General features: G+C 56.4%; 4 protein-coding genes across 4 annotated transcripts; 2 read left to right on the top strand and 2 right to left on the bottom strand.

Moving 5' to 3' along the window:
* Window positions 1–208: 208 nt before the first annotated feature.
* J7T55_007822 (uncharacterized protein) lies at window positions 209–1919 on the top strand (the record flags this gene model as incomplete). Its single annotated transcript, XM_053134509.1, has 6 exons — window positions 209–229; window positions 289–309; window positions 459–1270; window positions 1341–1449; window positions 1538–1658; window positions 1816–1919. 6 exons carry the CDS (start codon window positions 209–211, stop codon window positions 1917–1919), a joined length of 1188 nt encoding a protein of 395 aa, XP_052987794.1.
* A 5729-nt stretch (window positions 1920–7648) lies between these two features.
* On the top strand, window positions 7649–9672 carry J7T55_007821 (uncharacterized protein; the record flags this gene model as incomplete). Its single annotated transcript, XM_053134508.1, has 2 exons — window positions 7649–8187; window positions 8280–9672. The coding sequence occupies 2 exons, from the start codon at window positions 7649–7651 to the stop codon at window positions 9670–9672; spliced, it is 1932 nt and encodes a 643-aa protein (XP_052987793.1).
* A 2685-nt stretch (window positions 9673–12357) lies between these two features.
* On the bottom strand, window positions 12358–13173 carry J7T55_007820 (uncharacterized protein; the record flags this gene model as incomplete). Its single annotated transcript, XM_053134507.1, has 1 exon — window positions 12358–13173. The coding sequence occupies one exon, from the start codon at window positions 13171–13173 to the stop codon at window positions 12358–12360; it is 816 nt and encodes a 271-aa protein (XP_052987792.1).
* Window positions 13174–14671: 1498 nt separating this feature from the next.
* On the bottom strand, window positions 14672–16115 carry J7T55_007819 (pxa domain-containing protein; the record flags this gene model as incomplete). Its single annotated transcript, XM_053134506.1, has 3 exons — window positions 14672–14841; window positions 14905–15426; window positions 15551–16115. 3 exons carry the CDS (start codon window positions 16113–16115, stop codon window positions 14672–14674), a joined length of 1257 nt encoding a protein of 418 aa, XP_052987791.1.
* Window positions 16116–17171: the final 1056 nt, after the last annotated feature.

Below are 17171 nucleotides of genomic sequence, written 5' to 3'. Positions count from 1 at the left end.
GTGACATCAGCGGGGCAGAATTTTGCTGAGGCTCACTTGTGCCCCTCGCAACGCCAACTTGAACACAACTCGAGACGTTCCTTCTCCTCAGTCACGTCACGACAGCGACAGATACCGCGACACGGCAAACGAAGTGGTCATATTGAAATACTAAATCTCTTCAGTCTACCCTTCTTTGTGGCACACTGCCCAAGAGAACGTCGTCAAGATGTCGACCACGGTGGAGAAGGTCAGTGGTGACGGGGTTGCTTGCGACAAGACTGCCATGGCTGACAGTATTTCCCACAGATCAAGGAGATCGAGACCGAAGTGCGTTCAACCCCCGGCCAGACCAATCTCTTCGATAGTTGGATACTTCCGACGAATGACGACCGTCCGCGTCTGCGTCCCGACCCTGAGCGCATAACGCATTGCTAGCGTGGATGGACAAGACGATCTGATACTAATAGCATGGACAGATGGCTCGAACCCAGAAGAACAAGGCAACATCCTTCCATCTGGGACAGCTGAAGGCGAAGCTTGCCAAGCTCAAGAGGGAGCTGCTCACCCCGTCGGGTGGAGGAGGTGGCGGCGGCGCCGGCTTCGACGTTGCCCGAACAGGTGTCGCAAGTGTTGGGTTCATCGGATTCCCGTCCGTAGGAAAGAGTACACTCATGAGCAGACTGACGGGACAGCACTCCGAGGCAGCTGCATACGAGTTCACGACTTTGACGAGTGTGCCGGGTCAAGTGACATACAACGGCGCTCCGCTACAAATCATCGATCTCCCGGGAATTATCGAAGGAGCCAAGGACGGACGAGGCCGTGGACGACAGGTCATAGCAGTCGCGAAAACATGTCACTTGATCTTCATCGTTCTCGACGTCAACAAGCCACTGACGGATAAGAGGGTCATCGAGAATGAACTCGAGGGCTTCGGCATTCGTTGCAACAAGTCGCCACCAAACATCACATTCAAGAAGAAGGACAAGGGGGGCCTCAACATCACGAGCACTGTGCCGCTGTCTCACATTGACCACGACGAAATCAAAGCCGTCATGAACGAGTACAAAATATCCTCAGCAGACATCGCCATCCGATGCGACGCGACGATTGATGACCTGATCGACATCCTAGAGGCCAAGAGCCGAAGCTACATTCCCGTTGTCTATGTCCTGAACAAGATCGACGCCATCAGCATTGAGGAGCTGGACCTGCTCTACCGCATCCCCAACGCAGTGCCAATCAGTTCCGAGCATGGGTGGAATATTGACGAGCTGATGGAAGTCATGTACGATCTCCTCACTGCCCCTTTATTCGTCATTTGGATGGTGAGCTAATGAAATGGGATTGCAACGTAGGTGGGACAAGTTGAACTTGGTCCGAGTCTACACCAAGCCCCATGGGAAGATGCCTGATTATTCTGCGCCTGTCGTGCTCCGTTCCACGAGATGCACAGTGGAAGACTTCGTAAGTTCCAACAATGGCCACACCCTCCCTGCCCTTGTTTCACGGCGTCAGGTGACGGTTGGATTCATTCTAATTGAACGTCCTTCAGTGCAACGCTATCCATCGTAGCATCGTCGAACAGTTCAAAACGGCTATTGTGTACGGAAAATCCGTTAAGCATCAACCCCAGCGAGTGGGGCTGGCCCACGAGCTTGCGGATGAAGACATCGGTGAGTCTTTTCCCGAGTGTAGCCTCGTCAGGCGCCAGGGAGCCCTAGTGGAGACAGGCCTTCAGGTGCTAATTCGACTTTCCGGCAAAGTCACGATTCAAAAGCGATGATTTGTTGTCTCGGGCTCAAATTACTAATGGGGCCACCAAGGCTCCAGCCGGGCTGTCAACCGCCTACTGCCGGTCATCCCTCTACGTGAGCAAACACGACTCGCTTGACGAGGATTCGCTTGACGAGGACCGTTACGCCGAGACGGGATAATATTTGACAGCGATTGCACTCGCCAATTTCGGGGAATTTCAGATTCAAGTCGGGTGGAGACAGTCGTCATAAAGCTAACCCTAAACTCACGTCCCTGCACCGATCCTCGCGGCTCAAGGCTTTGTGGGCATCGAAGCATCCGACAGCGTGGCCGGACTGAGAAAAGCAACAGCATGCCAGCTTAGCCTCAAACGTGGGAACGCCTGCACGACATGAAACTTATCAATCAGATACTGCGGCATACTTGTCGAGACCGGCGAGACGAGGGCACGGTGAAGGAGGTTCCTTGAGTGGGATCGATAAAATGAATTCATGATTCACAAAGCTTTGCGTTTCCTTACCTTGAGCTTCCCAGCCATGTTGCCTCCCTGGTGTTACATTGTTGGACGTCTAACTTCGTCAATTCCTGCGTGTGTAGCGTCCCCAAAACGTGGAGCAAGGGCAGCATCCGAAGCCTGATACTGAGAGACCGGACGGTACGGTGCAGATGGTCTCAACACGCGATCTTTTCGGCCGGCACGAGCTATTGTGGGAGCCAGCGAGCAAGCATCAAGGGTCGTTCGTATCTCAATGCGCGCAGATTAAAGCCAGCGCCGTCTGATGCTCATGCTCATGCCAGTGCCCGCGGGCGTGGGCCCTTCTGAAGTTCAGAAGTCGGTCAACCTAGAGAGGGCAACCTCGACAGCCATCGGGGGGTCGGATTGCCATCCCGGTTTCTTGTTCCCTCCTCGCGCAGGCAAGATGGTTCTGCGCGATGACACCGCAAGCACCGAGTTGCGATTCGCTGCGCCACGCGGCCCTCAAGGACGACGCCCAGGGTGCGAGGACGCTGTTGCCCAGGCCGCCGCGGTATCGTTCGCATTTCGAACGTTCCCCTTGGCGAGTTGGCGAGTTCAGCCTCCTGAACCACAGGTATGCCTGCAGGCCGACACTGGTGGACTGGCTTCCGTGGCCTGATTAGATTCAGGGGCAGAAAGTCAACCCATCTCTCATGGGCATGCAATACCGGAATCGCTCAGAGGAGCATGAGGTCCTGTGCAAATCCAGATCACACTGGAAATCAGAACAGACGAAATTCTGCCGAGGATGAGCAGCAGCTCGATCATGATGGTCGGGTAAAGCTTGGAGGAAGGCCAGAAGTTGTCTCCACACACCCTTCGGAATGTTTCAACCAATGATACCCCTGGCGGTCTTCGCTTGTATGGGCCTGCTCACTGCGTACACCACCGTGGATTTGACCTTTCACGGGGGTCCTCTTGCCGCCGCATTCGACCTCCACGGCCTGAGTACCTCGCATGAGTGGTTGGCAACTCACTTCAGAGGCGGGGGAGAGGGGGCCGCAGTGCTGGGCTTGAGCTGCTCTCCCCTGTCCGCCTCTGGTCTTATTCCTCCGCTCGTCGCCCAGCTTCGACACCCGTCAGCCTCAGATTTTTATTCATTTTCTTTTTGCCACCGTAGCCGCGATGTCATAAACGCGGCGGCGATGCAAATTCCGAACCTTCCACCCGGCTCAAGCGAGTTATGCTCGGACCCTTCCAACTGTAGCAAAGAAGAGGCGAGGTGAATGTCGACGCGCGGTATATTGCACGCGCGTGTTCGCATATTTGTTGTGCCTGGGACCCCATAGAATCCACAGAGTTCATTTTCCTTAGCGTCTTGCGGGATAGACCTCAAGCGCAAGACCGAAAAACGTCTTTGTTTGGGGCGAAACAAGGCCGTCGACGTCCGTGCCCTCATCCCCTTTTCTTGTGCCTGACAGCCTGACAGCGCGGCCCCCGTCTGTTGGGGCGTGGATAGCCCGTCGTCACCGTGTGGAGAAAACGAAGCAGTGGGTACAAACACCACCTGCTGTGGGTACAAGGGCCGCAAGGTTGGTGGATTAGGCGACCATGCGCTCGTACCGGGCCTAGCGGCCGCGGCTTTCATCGCAATCCACCTGCGATCCTGGCATCCATTGTAATAAGTGACTGATCTAGAAGGGTTTTACTTCAGCGGGGCCGAGTTCGAGTATGGTTCTCTCTCTTCAGGGCCTGGGACACTCGAACTTCCCCAAAGCTTGGACTCCGGGATTTGACTGCCCAATCGTGGAGCTACGTCCACAGGACCAACTCGGCCGGTGTCAGCAGCTGCTCCTCGGCGATCCTGTGTCGGCCGGTCCCTCGGGGTCTGCCCTAGGCAAGGCAGGCCTGGATAGCCTTGCTACAAGGTTCTTGACAGCAAGCTCATCTGTTGAGCGATTGGCTCCTCAGATCATGACCCGTCCCAAAAATCCCACGCTGAATCGACGCATGAGTGCAACCTAGTGATCCATTCTGGTCGAACTTAGATGACTTCATATCGAAGGAGCACGCGTTGGGCGTATCTTCGTTTCGTCTCGAGTCCATCGCCAAGTTCGTCTTGCTGCTTGCGGCCAGAGCCAGATTAACACACAGCCCTCGCCGTCTTCTCTAGGCCACCTGCGCCTGTCGGATGGCTCGTCTGAGAAGCAAATACACAACAGTTCTGGGTACGATTCGCGGGGAGCTTTCCCGCACTAGACCCTAACAGTTCCCTCCCTCCACTAGCATCTACCTGGAAGGGCTCCCGTCAGGCAGGGGTCGAGATACCAGCTGGCGAACTGGAATACAAGCCGGGCCCGTCTCGAATCGCTAGGCTCTTCTGGACCTTTGAGTGGCCTGACTTTTGTCAAAGTACAGTACCGCCCTGACAGGCAGAGGCTCCTACACTGAGCTGGGGTTCTTGGGGGCTCACACAGCATGTCCTGCCCTCCGTTCCTGAGGCTGGCGGCACTCGGTTGGACCACGAACTCGACGCGGCGTCCCAGAGTTGCGGATCCCGTTCCATCTGAGGCACCGGGACGATTCTATCGACGCCGATCGACGCATGAAATCAGACTTTCTCAATGCGCAATAGACCTAACCCCTCTGGCAAGCCAAGCCGTGCCTCTACTTGCGGAAATAACTGCTACCATAGCGACCGCTTCAAGTCCCTTGCCCAGAAAAGCCTTCATCAGATAGATCTCCACCCCACTCCCGCAGCGCAATGGCACGTCGTCTCCTGTCTCATCAATCTCCTGTTTGGTAAATTCCGCATGACACCAGCCAGGACAGCGACGATCCCGAAGCTCAATCCGGGATGCTCCCAGACAATGCCACATTGCTTCCAGCATTTCGACGGCCTGTGGCGTCGCGTGGAATCGTGGACACGAGAATTTGTCGATCCTTGTCGTCATGCAATGTCAACGCCACACCTCTGCAGGAACATGGCCTTCTTGACAGCGGCCTGAGGGATGCAAGGCAGCTCAGGCAGCTCAGAAGCCTTGTTTGGGAAGCCCTACATTACTGACTGCTCTTCCAGGCGAGCTGTCGCCCCTGTATAATGAACGCACAAGGAGTTTTGACCGGTGGCTTGCCACTAAATCTTACTGCGGGTCACCTGGGGTCATCCATTCGGGGAATACTGTAGATCTGCTCCCCTGGACGGAGCTCCTGAGCAGGTGCCAGTGGGCGACCTTGGCCATGCCGGCCGCAGCTCTGTGGCCCTGCGGCCCTGCACAGCAATGTAGCCCACCGGGCCGCGTCGAGTCTTGCGCACAATGTGGTTTGTTCACGGTCCCAGTAGCAACGCCTGGTTCGTCGCATACAGCTTGGCCAACATGGGCTCAAAATCTGTCCAGGCGTGCACCGAAACCACGCATGATCAGCGACATCTTCAACAACTTCCGACCGGGCCTTTCCGCGCAGCAGATCGTTCCTGTATTTACGTGAGGCTCGAGAGCGAACAAGCAACAGGTACCGCTTCGAACCCACCAGAACGGCCGGATTGGTCGGGCTCGTTGCCCGAACAGTCAAGCACTCACAACTTTGACCATGATCAAATCTTGTCTATTCATTTCGCCGGACCGCCGGATAGTTTCAGCATGGCCATGCCTGGTGGATTGCGATTGCAGCCTCTAGAACTCAAAACAGCACGAGCATCCCCATTATGAGGCTGGTGAGACCCGGTGACGAAGACTCATCTGAAGGGGGTTTCATTAAGGAAAGCGGGTACTGGATGCCATCGCAAGTGGATCTCCTTGAACAATCCCCTGTCCGCTCCACCTATGACGGGTCGGCTCTTGGGACCATAGTACATACCGCTGACTTGAGTGATTCGCACACCTCGGACGTCTTTTCACACGGTGGTAGTACCATTGGTCGAATATTGGGGAATGCAATCAACACGCTGCCGTTGGTTGGACTCCTTCGCCGCAGGACCTGGGACTGACCGACCACTCCTGTCGCAACTTACAACAATGTTCATTTTCCTCATGCTCCATCGCTCTGATCTTCACGCGGAGCTGATGGGGCATCTGTTCCGATCCGAGGACGTAATTGTGGACAAAATATTCGTCGTCCTGGCTATAGGGGAGGAGAGCTGGCTAGGACTGTACCTTGCGGACTGTGGCTCGACCCTTGACCATATATTACATGTACATGAACCCCCCGGTACCTCGATGCGCAACCAACGCCGCTGCGGTACCATCCCGCATGTGCCTTTTGACCCCCTGGCAGCTATAGCTTCCTGATGCAACACTCTTATACCTTGGGCTAGCTGCTAGGCCTTCGCATCATTACCTCCCCACACCAGACCAACCCCCAGACAGTCTCTATTGATCCGTCTCGCCGCCTCCATTTCGCGGCCCTGGTCCTGAGCCCTCCGAGTCTGCCCCCCATTCTCTGCAACCCTCCCAGACGGGGGTCCAGCATGACCCTTGCCGGTACAGACCGTCCTGCAAACATACATGTAGCCGTGGTGCGGCCCATCACTTGGTCGTCCTGCACCTCTCTACAGGTCAGCTACTGTACATCAGCGTTTGCAAACTGCATGCGACGTCTGTAACTGCAGTAGGCTCATTCCTATCGTTGCGAGCCATCTGCCTGTCACTTGCCCTCATCTGCCATTCGTTTGTCTGGACCAGCATCTCCGTTGGGCGTCTCATCGTTTGGTCATGTCTGGCGGACCAAACCGCCTGAACAACGTAAGCCACCTGCCCACCTGTGAGCCCCTCGCATCCGAAAGAAACCCAGGAGGACCAAGATTTGTGACCGCGATTTTGGGCGGCATCGGTCGGATTATAAGAGGCGGCTGAGGGAAAAAGAAACTAACCACGCGCATTGGCTTAGCAACGAGACCACCAGGACGGCCCTACTGCTGACATCGGCGAGATAGAAAGCTGAAGACCGATGTTTATGAAGGTGCTCAAGCTCTGTTTCGAAACATCAGAGGGACTTTGGGAAGCTTTGGGCTCGAACTTTCTGTGCCTCGTTTTGCCCTTAGGTGGAATAGTCTCGGCGTGCATTGCATCTGCGCCCTCTCCTTTGGGACACGCACCAGAGAGTACCGCACCATCAACGTCGACGGCCGCCACAGCTGTCGACGAGACAGTGCTTCTAACCAAAGAGAGACTCGAGTCCATTACACGAAGCTATCCAGGAACCAATTGTCGTCATCAGATGCATGCCGCCTTCCGTACATGAAGATCAATCACATCAGTCCTGTCGGGTACAGAGATATCCTCCCCCACACTTACATCGCATACTCCGGGTCACGCACCCGTGTTTCTTGTCGTCTTGGGAATCTTTAGCAAAATCTAGATTTGCGTCAGGCTTTACTTCGTCCCCAAGGCACAACATTTTCTGACACAGGGGCCTCCTCTAAACAACAAAAGATCAGCTGGAGTACACAGAATGCACAACCAAGGAGGGATAGGAGGATCGTCAAGCATGGACCAGGAAGCCCACCTCGCTCACCATGAGCAAACCTATGGCCACGACCAATGGAACGACATGAGCCCTTACATCCAGACGACAATGTCGGAGTACGGCGGCGGATTTGGCTACATGGCTCCCATCTCACACGGATTGCCCTCCGAGCATTTAGGCCGGATGCCGCCATCGGCAACACCTCCGCAGCAGCCCTTACCTCAGCAGCATTCACAACCGGCACACCATCCAACGCTGCCAATGCTGATGGTGCCGTCACATCCGACGTGGCCGAGTATGCTCACGAACCCGAACGGGTACAACACGTCTCCTCCCGTAGCAATACCGCCTGCCTCGGCGCCGATCCAGTCGTTGAAGACCACGAGGCCGGTAGCGCCGCCGATTGCGTCGCAGCCCAGGAAGACGCTGACGGACGATGACCGCCGCCGCATGTGCCAGTATCATATTGACAACCCTTCGATGAAGCAGACGGAAATCGGCGCGTTATTCGGCGTGGAGCGAAGGTGAGAATCAGAAGCCGCTGTGCTGCGTCCGCTGTCGACTTTGCGACGCCCGATCGCCACAACAAAAGCTCTTGCTAACATGCTTCCTCTAGCACGGTGTCCAAAGTCCTAAGTCGCAAGGACAAGTGGCTCAATCCAGAGGACCGCAGTAGTTCGCCAATCAAGAAAAGCAAGGGCAAGATTCCTGACATCGACAAGACGCTGGCCAATTGGCTTCGCAATGAGCAGCACAAAGGTCGCCGTGTGTCAGATGCCGAGATACAGGAGCAAGCCCGGATGTACGCTCGTCCATTTAGGGAGGCGGAGACGAAGATCAACAATCCCTCGTGGCTCGAGAAGTTCAAGCAGAAGCACGGCATGGGAGGACGACTTGTCAGGAGAGCGTCCGAGACGAATATCCCCAGTGCCGTGGGAAAGCTGTCAACCACGTCTCCGACATTGGCGAATTCGCAGCCCAGCAGCTCGATTTCCTCGGCTTCTCCCGTAGCAAACCACTCTGTGTCGCCCTTTTCAGCCGGGCCTCGCGGAGCGGTGGAAGACGAAAAGGAGAGTGGCAGCGGCGGAATGATGATGGACTTTTCTGGGCCGTCTTCGAGCACAACTGGGCCGACGTTCAAGTACCCCTCGACGAACCAGAGCACGACATCCTTGAGCAGCGGCGGATTTGCATCAGACACTGCTGGCTCGTCGTTTTCTGAAAGTACTATGAGCCCTACGGGTACGGGACAATTCACGTTTTCTCCGGATCCCAACATGGGAGGGTTTCTGTCGACGGATCACTCCCAGGCAAGACACATACCCCCTGGGGGGCCCAACTTCCAGAGGCCACGGAGCCAGACATTTCCAACACTTGACTTGGAGTACATGAACGAGACATCGAGCAACGAGCACAACGACCCGATAACACCCAAGTTCCCCCAAGGCCAACAAGGAGTCCCGTCGACCGCGCCCTCCTCCGCAATCGAGTCCCCAGCCCACGAGTTCGCCTCAGCCGGGCCGTTTGGAATCGACAATACGATGGCCTCGCCTCACCACCAAGGCCACCACGCACTACGGCACAGCAGCAGCGCCAGCAGCCTGCAAGGGCGACAGCAACAAGGCGCCGGCGGAACCACGCCTATCATTGGAAGCGCGGCAATGTCCTCGGTTGCCTCATCTCCGGTTTCGCCCACACAAGAGGACGCAAGGCGAGCTGCGGACACTCTACTGTCTTTCATCGCGAACAGTGGGCCAAACGCTTTTGTGGACCAGAGCGACTACAACGCCGTGATTCGGCTGACGGAGAAGCTGCGGTTGCACCAGCAGGCGCAACAGGCTGCTGCGAGAGGCCAGCAGGGCATGGGCAGCATGCAGATGGGAGGGATTCCCATGGGGCTGGGAATGGGTGGTCTGGATCGAATCCCCGAGGGTGACGCCGAAATGGGAAACACCGGGCAACACATGGAGGACGGGGGCATGGTCAAGCACGAGGGGACCATGGTATGAGGAGAACCGGCGCTCTCCTCTTCCAACCGGGGGCCGGTGCCCTTTCCATTATTATCATTGTACGTGTTCTCTTTCTTCTCCGCTTTCAAGCCCTGCTCGCCTCGCATCCTTCCCGGGAATCACCGTGCAAAACATAGGGAGGGGGCGAGACCGCACCCCGAAAGAGCAGGGGATGCTTATTTGGCGGAGCGGGAACATCCACGAAAAAGCATCTACGGTCCCCACAGCTTACACATTTCTCTGGTTCCCAGGACACACTGCTACGGCGTCTTGACTACAGCGGGAAATTTCCTCCCTCCACGGGGACCCATGAGGGGGTGCAAAAACACACGCACTCACACACATTGTCAAATACCACCATCGGACTTTACACATGAGCACGACGTCTCGCGACGCAATCCCCCCGAGGGGAGAACCAAAAAAATCATCATTATCGCCACCTTCAAGACAGCTTTGCCTCAAAGGCCCAAAAAATATTATTACCTACGATCAATACCCAACAACCACCACCAACACTCACCACCAGCTACATATTGCGAGACGCGAGCAAGTCGAGTCTCTATATTATACATATACCCGGACTTTTCACGGCAAAGGAAAGAACTCTCCCGCTCACGCGAAAATCGGATGGCTTCACAACAACGCCCCTCCTCGAAAAATTCCAGCCCATTTCCTCAGTCCAAATATCTCTAGGTCTTCTTCTCCTTTCACATATTTCATGGTCCTGCCAGCACGGTTTAGGGGAGGGAAACGGGGGGTGTCACCGGCATTTATTTTCTCTTTTCATATTCCATCTTTCTTATTTTATTTCTTTTCTTGTCTTTCCTTGATCTCCTCTTAATCTGTACTTTCTACTCGGTTTTTTTTTATCTTCTACTTTATTCCTTCGAAATTCCATCCTACCAACTTTGTCCCACAACCCTTTGAATGTGTGTGCATTCGACGAAAGGGACCGGCCGGGGAAGACACCCATTGATCGAAAGGTCGTGCGAGGGCGGGACGACGCTGTGCACGCACGAAACGTCGGTCGGTGGTCACAGCGAGACAAGGGACGACGCACGCCCTGCCGGGATTTGGGAGACCCAAAGGTCAGGCAACAGGGGGGGTTTTGGGCCGGGGGGGAAGGCGCGCAAGGGGGGAAACATGGGATGGACGGATGCATGATGGGGTAGGATTGGGGAGACAGGGGAGCGAGACGAAAGACACTGGCTCGACCGATTTTCCCCCCATGGGAACAGTGGGGGATCTCGATTTGAAAGGGTTTTTTTTCGAGAGGGAAGGGGGTTGTAGCAGGGGGGTGGTGCGCAGCGTGCCAGTCATTGTATCTAGGTGGGTATATGCCATGCCCTCAGGGAAGAAAAGGCCAAGCAACAAGAGGGCACATCACACACGTACGGGGATTAGCATGGGTATAGTAAGGTATGGTGTTTTTGGTTTTTGGGTGGTGGTGGTGGTGGTAGTTGGGGTGATGGGTGGTGGGTGACGGCAGGCAAAGCAAGCAAGCGCATGAGGGGGGGGACCCCTCTCCCCCAGCTTTGTATGCAGCAGCAGCAGCCAACACTCCCCCCATCTTCCCTCCTCCTCCTCACCCCTTCGAAAAAACAAAAAAAAAGACCACCAACCAACCAACAATCAACACCCCCCGAGGGCGGCTATCTGCATATTCAGGACTCGACGATAAGCAAATCATAATCTACCGACCCCAAACCAAAAGAGATCCAAGATGCATGATGCGCACCACAATGAAGGGCTATTTTGCGCCTCTCGCCCTGTATGTGCAGTCCTTGGGTGATAGGGGCGCTTTTTCGTACCTCTCCCCTGCATTGTGTTTCGCAGGAGAGAGAGAAAAGGAGAGACATGTTACATTGGTGACGGTGATATGATGTTTTTTGCCCGCCGCGCCTGCTTGTATTCTCTATCTTGTGATGTGGATGTATGAATGACTGAAAACGTATGAACGAGCGAAGCCCATGTGGGGGAAGAGAAAAAAAGTGCGAGTGAAATAACGAAAGTGAACTAGAGTGCTCACTGTAATTGATTGATGGATTGATTGATAGATCGACTGGCTTTTTCTGATCAGTTGATTGTCTCCTGCAAGGTATTATCGACCTGCAGCACGTCTCGCTAGCGGCAACCAGATCTCGCGGGGGAAGGACAATGCAGGGCAGCAGGGCAGCAGGGCAGCAGGGCAGCAGGGCAGCAGGGCAGGTTGTGGCGGGCGCGCGGGGCTTGGGACATGACATGACAGGACGGGCCAGGCGAAGGTGACGACGGGACGGGACCAGAACATGCCATCCTTTGGGTCTCCATATCACCTCCAGAATAAAAGAAGCAAGCACTGCAGGCAGGGCGAGCAGGGCGGGCAGGCACGTAAGGGCAATGATCGGTCAATTAATTAATCGATCAGGTGGTGTTCGCAGAGAAAGAATTGGCGGGTTCCTCGCCTTGCGCTTGGCTACATGCATACACAATAGACTCCACTATACACACATACACAACAGTACGTAAAGTACATAGGGCGAGGGAGAGCGCCCGCGGGCAGCCGTGGCTTGCTTCGCTCACTCGCTTGCTCGCCTGCCCAGTTCGAACCAGGCCAGGCCAGGCCAGGGCAAGAAGAAGGGAATTTGGGGGGGGGAGGGGGGTGCTTGCTCTAACCCGAAAAACTCACGCCCGAGAGGGGGCCCATCAACTCAACCTCTCCTCCCACAGCTCGACGACACCCTTCTCGGCCAGTTCCGGCACGAGCCTGACCAGGACCAGTTCCAAGGCGCCGTACATGAGGTGCTTGTTGCAGTAGGGATCGCTGAAGACGTCCAGGACGCCAGTCTCGATATCGGAAATGATACGCGCGTCTGGGTCCTGCTGCTGCTCCACTCCTGTGCCGCCGCCGCTGCCCTCGACCTGTGCCCGTTGGCGAGCTTCACCGGCAGCAGTGTCAGTGGCCTCGCTGGTAGTGGCGCTGGTGCTGTTGGTGCTTTTGGCGTTGGTGGCCGGACCGGACCGCAACAGCGACGGCGAGGGAGACGAGGCGTCGGCCTTGAGCCATCGCGCCAACCACGACGCCGCGCTGCCGCCAAAGAACAGCCTGCCGGCCGCCCTGGGGACAAGGGCCCACAGCGCGCTAGCACACCTGCGTCGCAGCGCGAGTAGTTCGTCGTCCGACTCGGGCGGGAAGAGCGTTGGTGTGCCCATGGCGTTGTTGGGGAACAATGCCCCGCGGAGGTTGCGAAGCGCCGTGGGTACGAGTGCCGGGTCGAGGACGTGTCGCCGAATCGAGTCGGAGAGGAACCTGTTCGGGGGTGCGCGGCGCGCATCGTTAGTAAACTGGTACCACGACGGGATCAGAAGTGCGTGCGATTTGGCCCTGTCGATTTGGGCAGCACGTGCAGAATGGGATCGCTGGATGGGCTGGGATGGGCTGGGATGGGCTGGGCAGTATAGTATGGGTTGAAGAGCATAAAAGACAGGGGAAATGGCAGGAAAGTGCGATCTCATAACCATAGGCTGCTGGACGCGACGAGAATGCTACGATCCGGGCAACATGGTGCGCTAGCAGTGGACCTTCGCAGCGCAAAGTGCGGCACAAGACTTTGTTCCTTGGGGGGAGGGGCTGGGCAGGCACGCAGGCACGCAGGCAGAGCGCTCATCGGAGAGGATTGACCGGTTTGTAGGAGCAGCAGGCGAGCAGCATCGAGTCGTCCCTCTCTATTCCCGTGCGGGGACGGGTCCGAGATGGTGTGCAGGACACGGCTCGGTGATCAGGGTCGAATAGGGCCAAGCCGATGGACAGCTTGCTGGGGGCCCTGGTCAGCCAGTCCCCTAGGTCCAGCCCCATGGCCGCCCTGCCTGTCTCTCTGCCTCCCGCAAGCCGATGCGGCATTCCGGACGATTGACGAAGGGAACAGGAGACGGGGGGAAACCGCGCTGGCAGAGGTTGAGATCGTGTGGGCAGGGCCAGTGCTCCAGCACGTAAGTTCTCCATCATTGGGTAGCCATGCGCCCTGCAGCAGCCTGCCGTTCGGGGCATCAAGGTCCCTGGGCTATAATAATGCCGTTGTCCAGACCGAGTGTCTGTTGGATCAACTTGGATGGGCAAGCCTGCGACGGCGCTGTCACCGCTCTGCATAGGCAGCCTTTGGCGGCCGATGTCAACGCAACGTGCGCGGCTTTTTGGCGGCACTGTCGTGGGTCTGGATGGAGCCCATAATACCCATTAGGAATAGTCGGGTCCAACTCCCGGAAGTTTGGCAGGATGGGAGAGCCAAATGAAGAAGCCAAATGGAAAGCAAAATGCAACGCGCAGCAGCCCGGGCAGGCTAGTGGAGCGGCTCGCAGCCATCCCAAGGCAAAGGTGCTCAAGCAGTTTTTGGCGAAAGTGGTGGTTGATGAGCCGGTCGATCCTTGCAAATGGGGCCCTGGACTTGGATGACGGGCGCGTAACCGCAGCTCGCTGATGGACCGCCGTGCAAGCCCGCCGAGGCCCTCTCGTTCAATCGGATGCATGCATGGCGGGCACATGCCGCAATTGGCCAGCCGGGCCAGCCATCTGGAGAGCAGCTGCATGAACCCAGGCACATCGCATTTTGCGGTGGCTTTGGACGGGGCTTTAGTGGCTGCCGATTTGGCCGCAGAGCATCTTCGGGGCGTGTTCCACGGCATGCTCTCCTGACTCCGGAGTCCTAGTCGTGCATTCCTTTCGCGTCCAGCGGCCGACGAACGGGTACTCGGTTCACACACCTCCCTCCCAGCCAGCCAGCGCCGCATAAATGCTCCCTGACATATCCGCATCTAAATGCTGACCCCCATAAGCCAGCCCACTTGGAGCCCACAGAGGGGTGGGCACTGCCCACCACATGCACTTGCGACAAAGGCGCGCTTTCCGAGCTGACTGGGAGAATGCAGAGTCAAGTGACCAGTCCCGCATGCGGTGTAACGACAGGAGTGTGAATGGGGGTGGGTGTGTGCTCTGCTCGTCTGACAAAACATGAAAATGATTTTCCTACCTGTCAACAACTCCGTCGAAACCAGCCACACGTCCAGGCCCGGCGATGGCCAGCCACTGGGCCATGGATAAATTGCCGCACAGCCATGGCATGCGCTTGTCCATCTCCAGCCAGTTTGAAACCGTGGACCATATGCCGAACGCCAATATCGGTGTTTTGGGAGCTTCTGAAGATGATTCAGCCGACGAATAAGCGCTCGTTTTCGTTCCCTCTGAAGCATAATTATGACGAGTCAACTCCTCCTTGCTCAGTGGCAACACCCGGCCTCTGGATGGGAGCGTCCGACTGGTAGCTAGCGTCATGACGAAGACTCGGACGAAGGTGGTGAAGGCAAAGAGGTAGTGCACCAGGGACCAAAACAGCCATGGGATGGACAGGCCTCTTGCGCCGTGTCCAGCGGAGTCACCCCTCGCAATGCGAGACGCACGCGCGTCGCTCTGCTTCCGCTTCAGGACATCTGACAGGATTGTCAGGCCGGTCCAGATCATCCATGGCTCTGAGACCTTTTTGGCAACAACGCCGCCAATGATCATTTCTGACAGAATCTCCCCAACCAGCGACGTCAGGCACTCGTTCTCCAGGTCTTCGGTAGGAAGGAGCACAGCTAGAACGCCCTGGACCAGCAGCTGGCGGTAAGCCACCTCATTCTCTGCCTGCTCAAAGATGGTGTTGGGCTTGTCGATGTCGGGTATTGGTGACAATTGGGGCAAGGGCCATAGGGCATGGTAGATGGCCCGCGAGTCGACCTGGACTGGGGGTTGTACAATAGGATTTCGAGATGCTCGGTATGCTATAATAGACGCGAGGACGCTATCAGCTGCTGCCTTCCCGTGCCCACATCCATGCAGGACGGCGCGGCGCGAGAGAAGACTGACCCTGAATATGTTTGTCCAACAAGTCCGGGAGCTCATCCAGCAGCAAGCTCTCGACATCGACCTTCCTCAGCCTCTGTTCCAAGGCTCGCGTGCAATGTGCTATGATGTGGACGACCTCTTCGACAAAGGTCCCGTCCGGGGTGATCTTGTTGTACCAGGCCTGCACAAAGTCCCGTAATATGATTGCGATGATGGCGTAGAGCTGCAAATCGACATCATTCCGGCTCGTCAGAGGGGGGAGGAGGTCGTGGATAGGAGCAGGAGTTGCTCTGCCCCGGTCGCCGGCTTGCTGGGGGCAGAGGACGCGGCGGATCAGCTGGGCGGTTGCCCTGTCCGAGAGGAAATCGGTGGGTGCGGCGTTGGAGCGCGGACTGCGTCGCTTGGAGATGTTGGAGCTGGTGCGAGAGTGCTTGGACCATGGCCGCTTGGGAGGATCAGACTGGGCCTGGGCCGCAAAGGGCGTGGTCGCCGTGGTGGTGGCTGTCAAGGGGTCGAGCCCAGCGCCCGACAGGCTGGAGCTGGAGCTGGAGCTGTCGAGCGCGCTGAGCTGCGCATCATTTGCCATGGCGGTTCCGTGCAGGCTCGCAGCATCTTTAGGCGTGTGGGAGACTGTCTGTCATCTAGGCATCTCGAATGCGTGTGAGTCTAGCTGCAGCTGCGACTATGAATGGCGACGGGACAGGAGGAAGAAGGAGGCCCAGGTCGGGAGCAGTTCTCAGTGACGTCGATGTCGATGTCGATGTTGACTGTGGTGTTGTAGCGAGCTTATCGAGTCGTCGGCGCGGCAGGCATGCGAGCTAGACTTTGTTGCCGCTGCTGCTCTGCGCTGGGATTGGATTATGTAATCCCCTCCTTGGTCGGATGTCGAGCAGTACTTAATGTACAGTAGATTAAGGAAGCAAGCAGCCTACTGATTGTCATGTAGCCATTGTCGCAATGGGACATTTCTCAACACGGTCCAGTCCAGCAACCAGGCCATTTCAAGACGCGGTTCAATTAAAGTTTGGCGGTCTGCAGCTCGAGATCCACCCACGCCACCGCCACCGTGGCCCCCGGTCTCTGCAATCGGTACCACGACACGGGCCCGGGGTCACGATTCTTGGCCCACGCGTGATCGGCACCGGGCTCGAGGCCGGGGCACGGCGCCGCTATCCGATCGAGTCTATCAGATCGAGTCTATCCGATCGAGTCTATTCGAGTCAAGCGGATACGAATACGCTGTTCACGCTGTTCATGTTGGCCTGGTGAGCAGCTGCAGCCAAGAGGACATACTTCAACCCATCTACAGTGCCGTCTCCTCAAAGACATCAATTCAGACCATCTATAAGTTCTAAATATCGAGACAGCCTTCTAATAGCTTCTCTTGTTCATCACCAACAGCAGCAATTCACCATTGCATTTTGTCTCAGAACTGTTATCGTGAAATCGACTAAAAGTCAATGTTTCCTGCCACCAAATTGGACACTGAGAGCCTCTGCCAATCTCCTTCTCGCCGTTATCATATGGACGGACTCGATTGGACTCGATGCAGTCGCTTTCAGGACAGTCAAATACACTGAGGATGACTGACTAGACCTTATATTCCGACGAGACTTCACATGGAATACAACACAAAGCTCCT

This window comes from Diaporthe amygdali (genome assembly GCF_026229845.1).
Source record: "Diaporthe amygdali strain CAA958 chromosome Unknown NODE_45_length_313557_cov_64_577745, whole genome shotgun sequence".
In the NCBI taxonomy this organism is placed as follows: domain Eukaryota; kingdom Fungi; phylum Ascomycota; class Sordariomycetes; order Diaporthales; family Diaporthaceae; genus Diaporthe; species Diaporthe amygdali.
The sequence above is the reverse complement of the archived record's forward strand: the minus strand, read 5'-3'. Positions and strand labels throughout refer to the sequence as shown.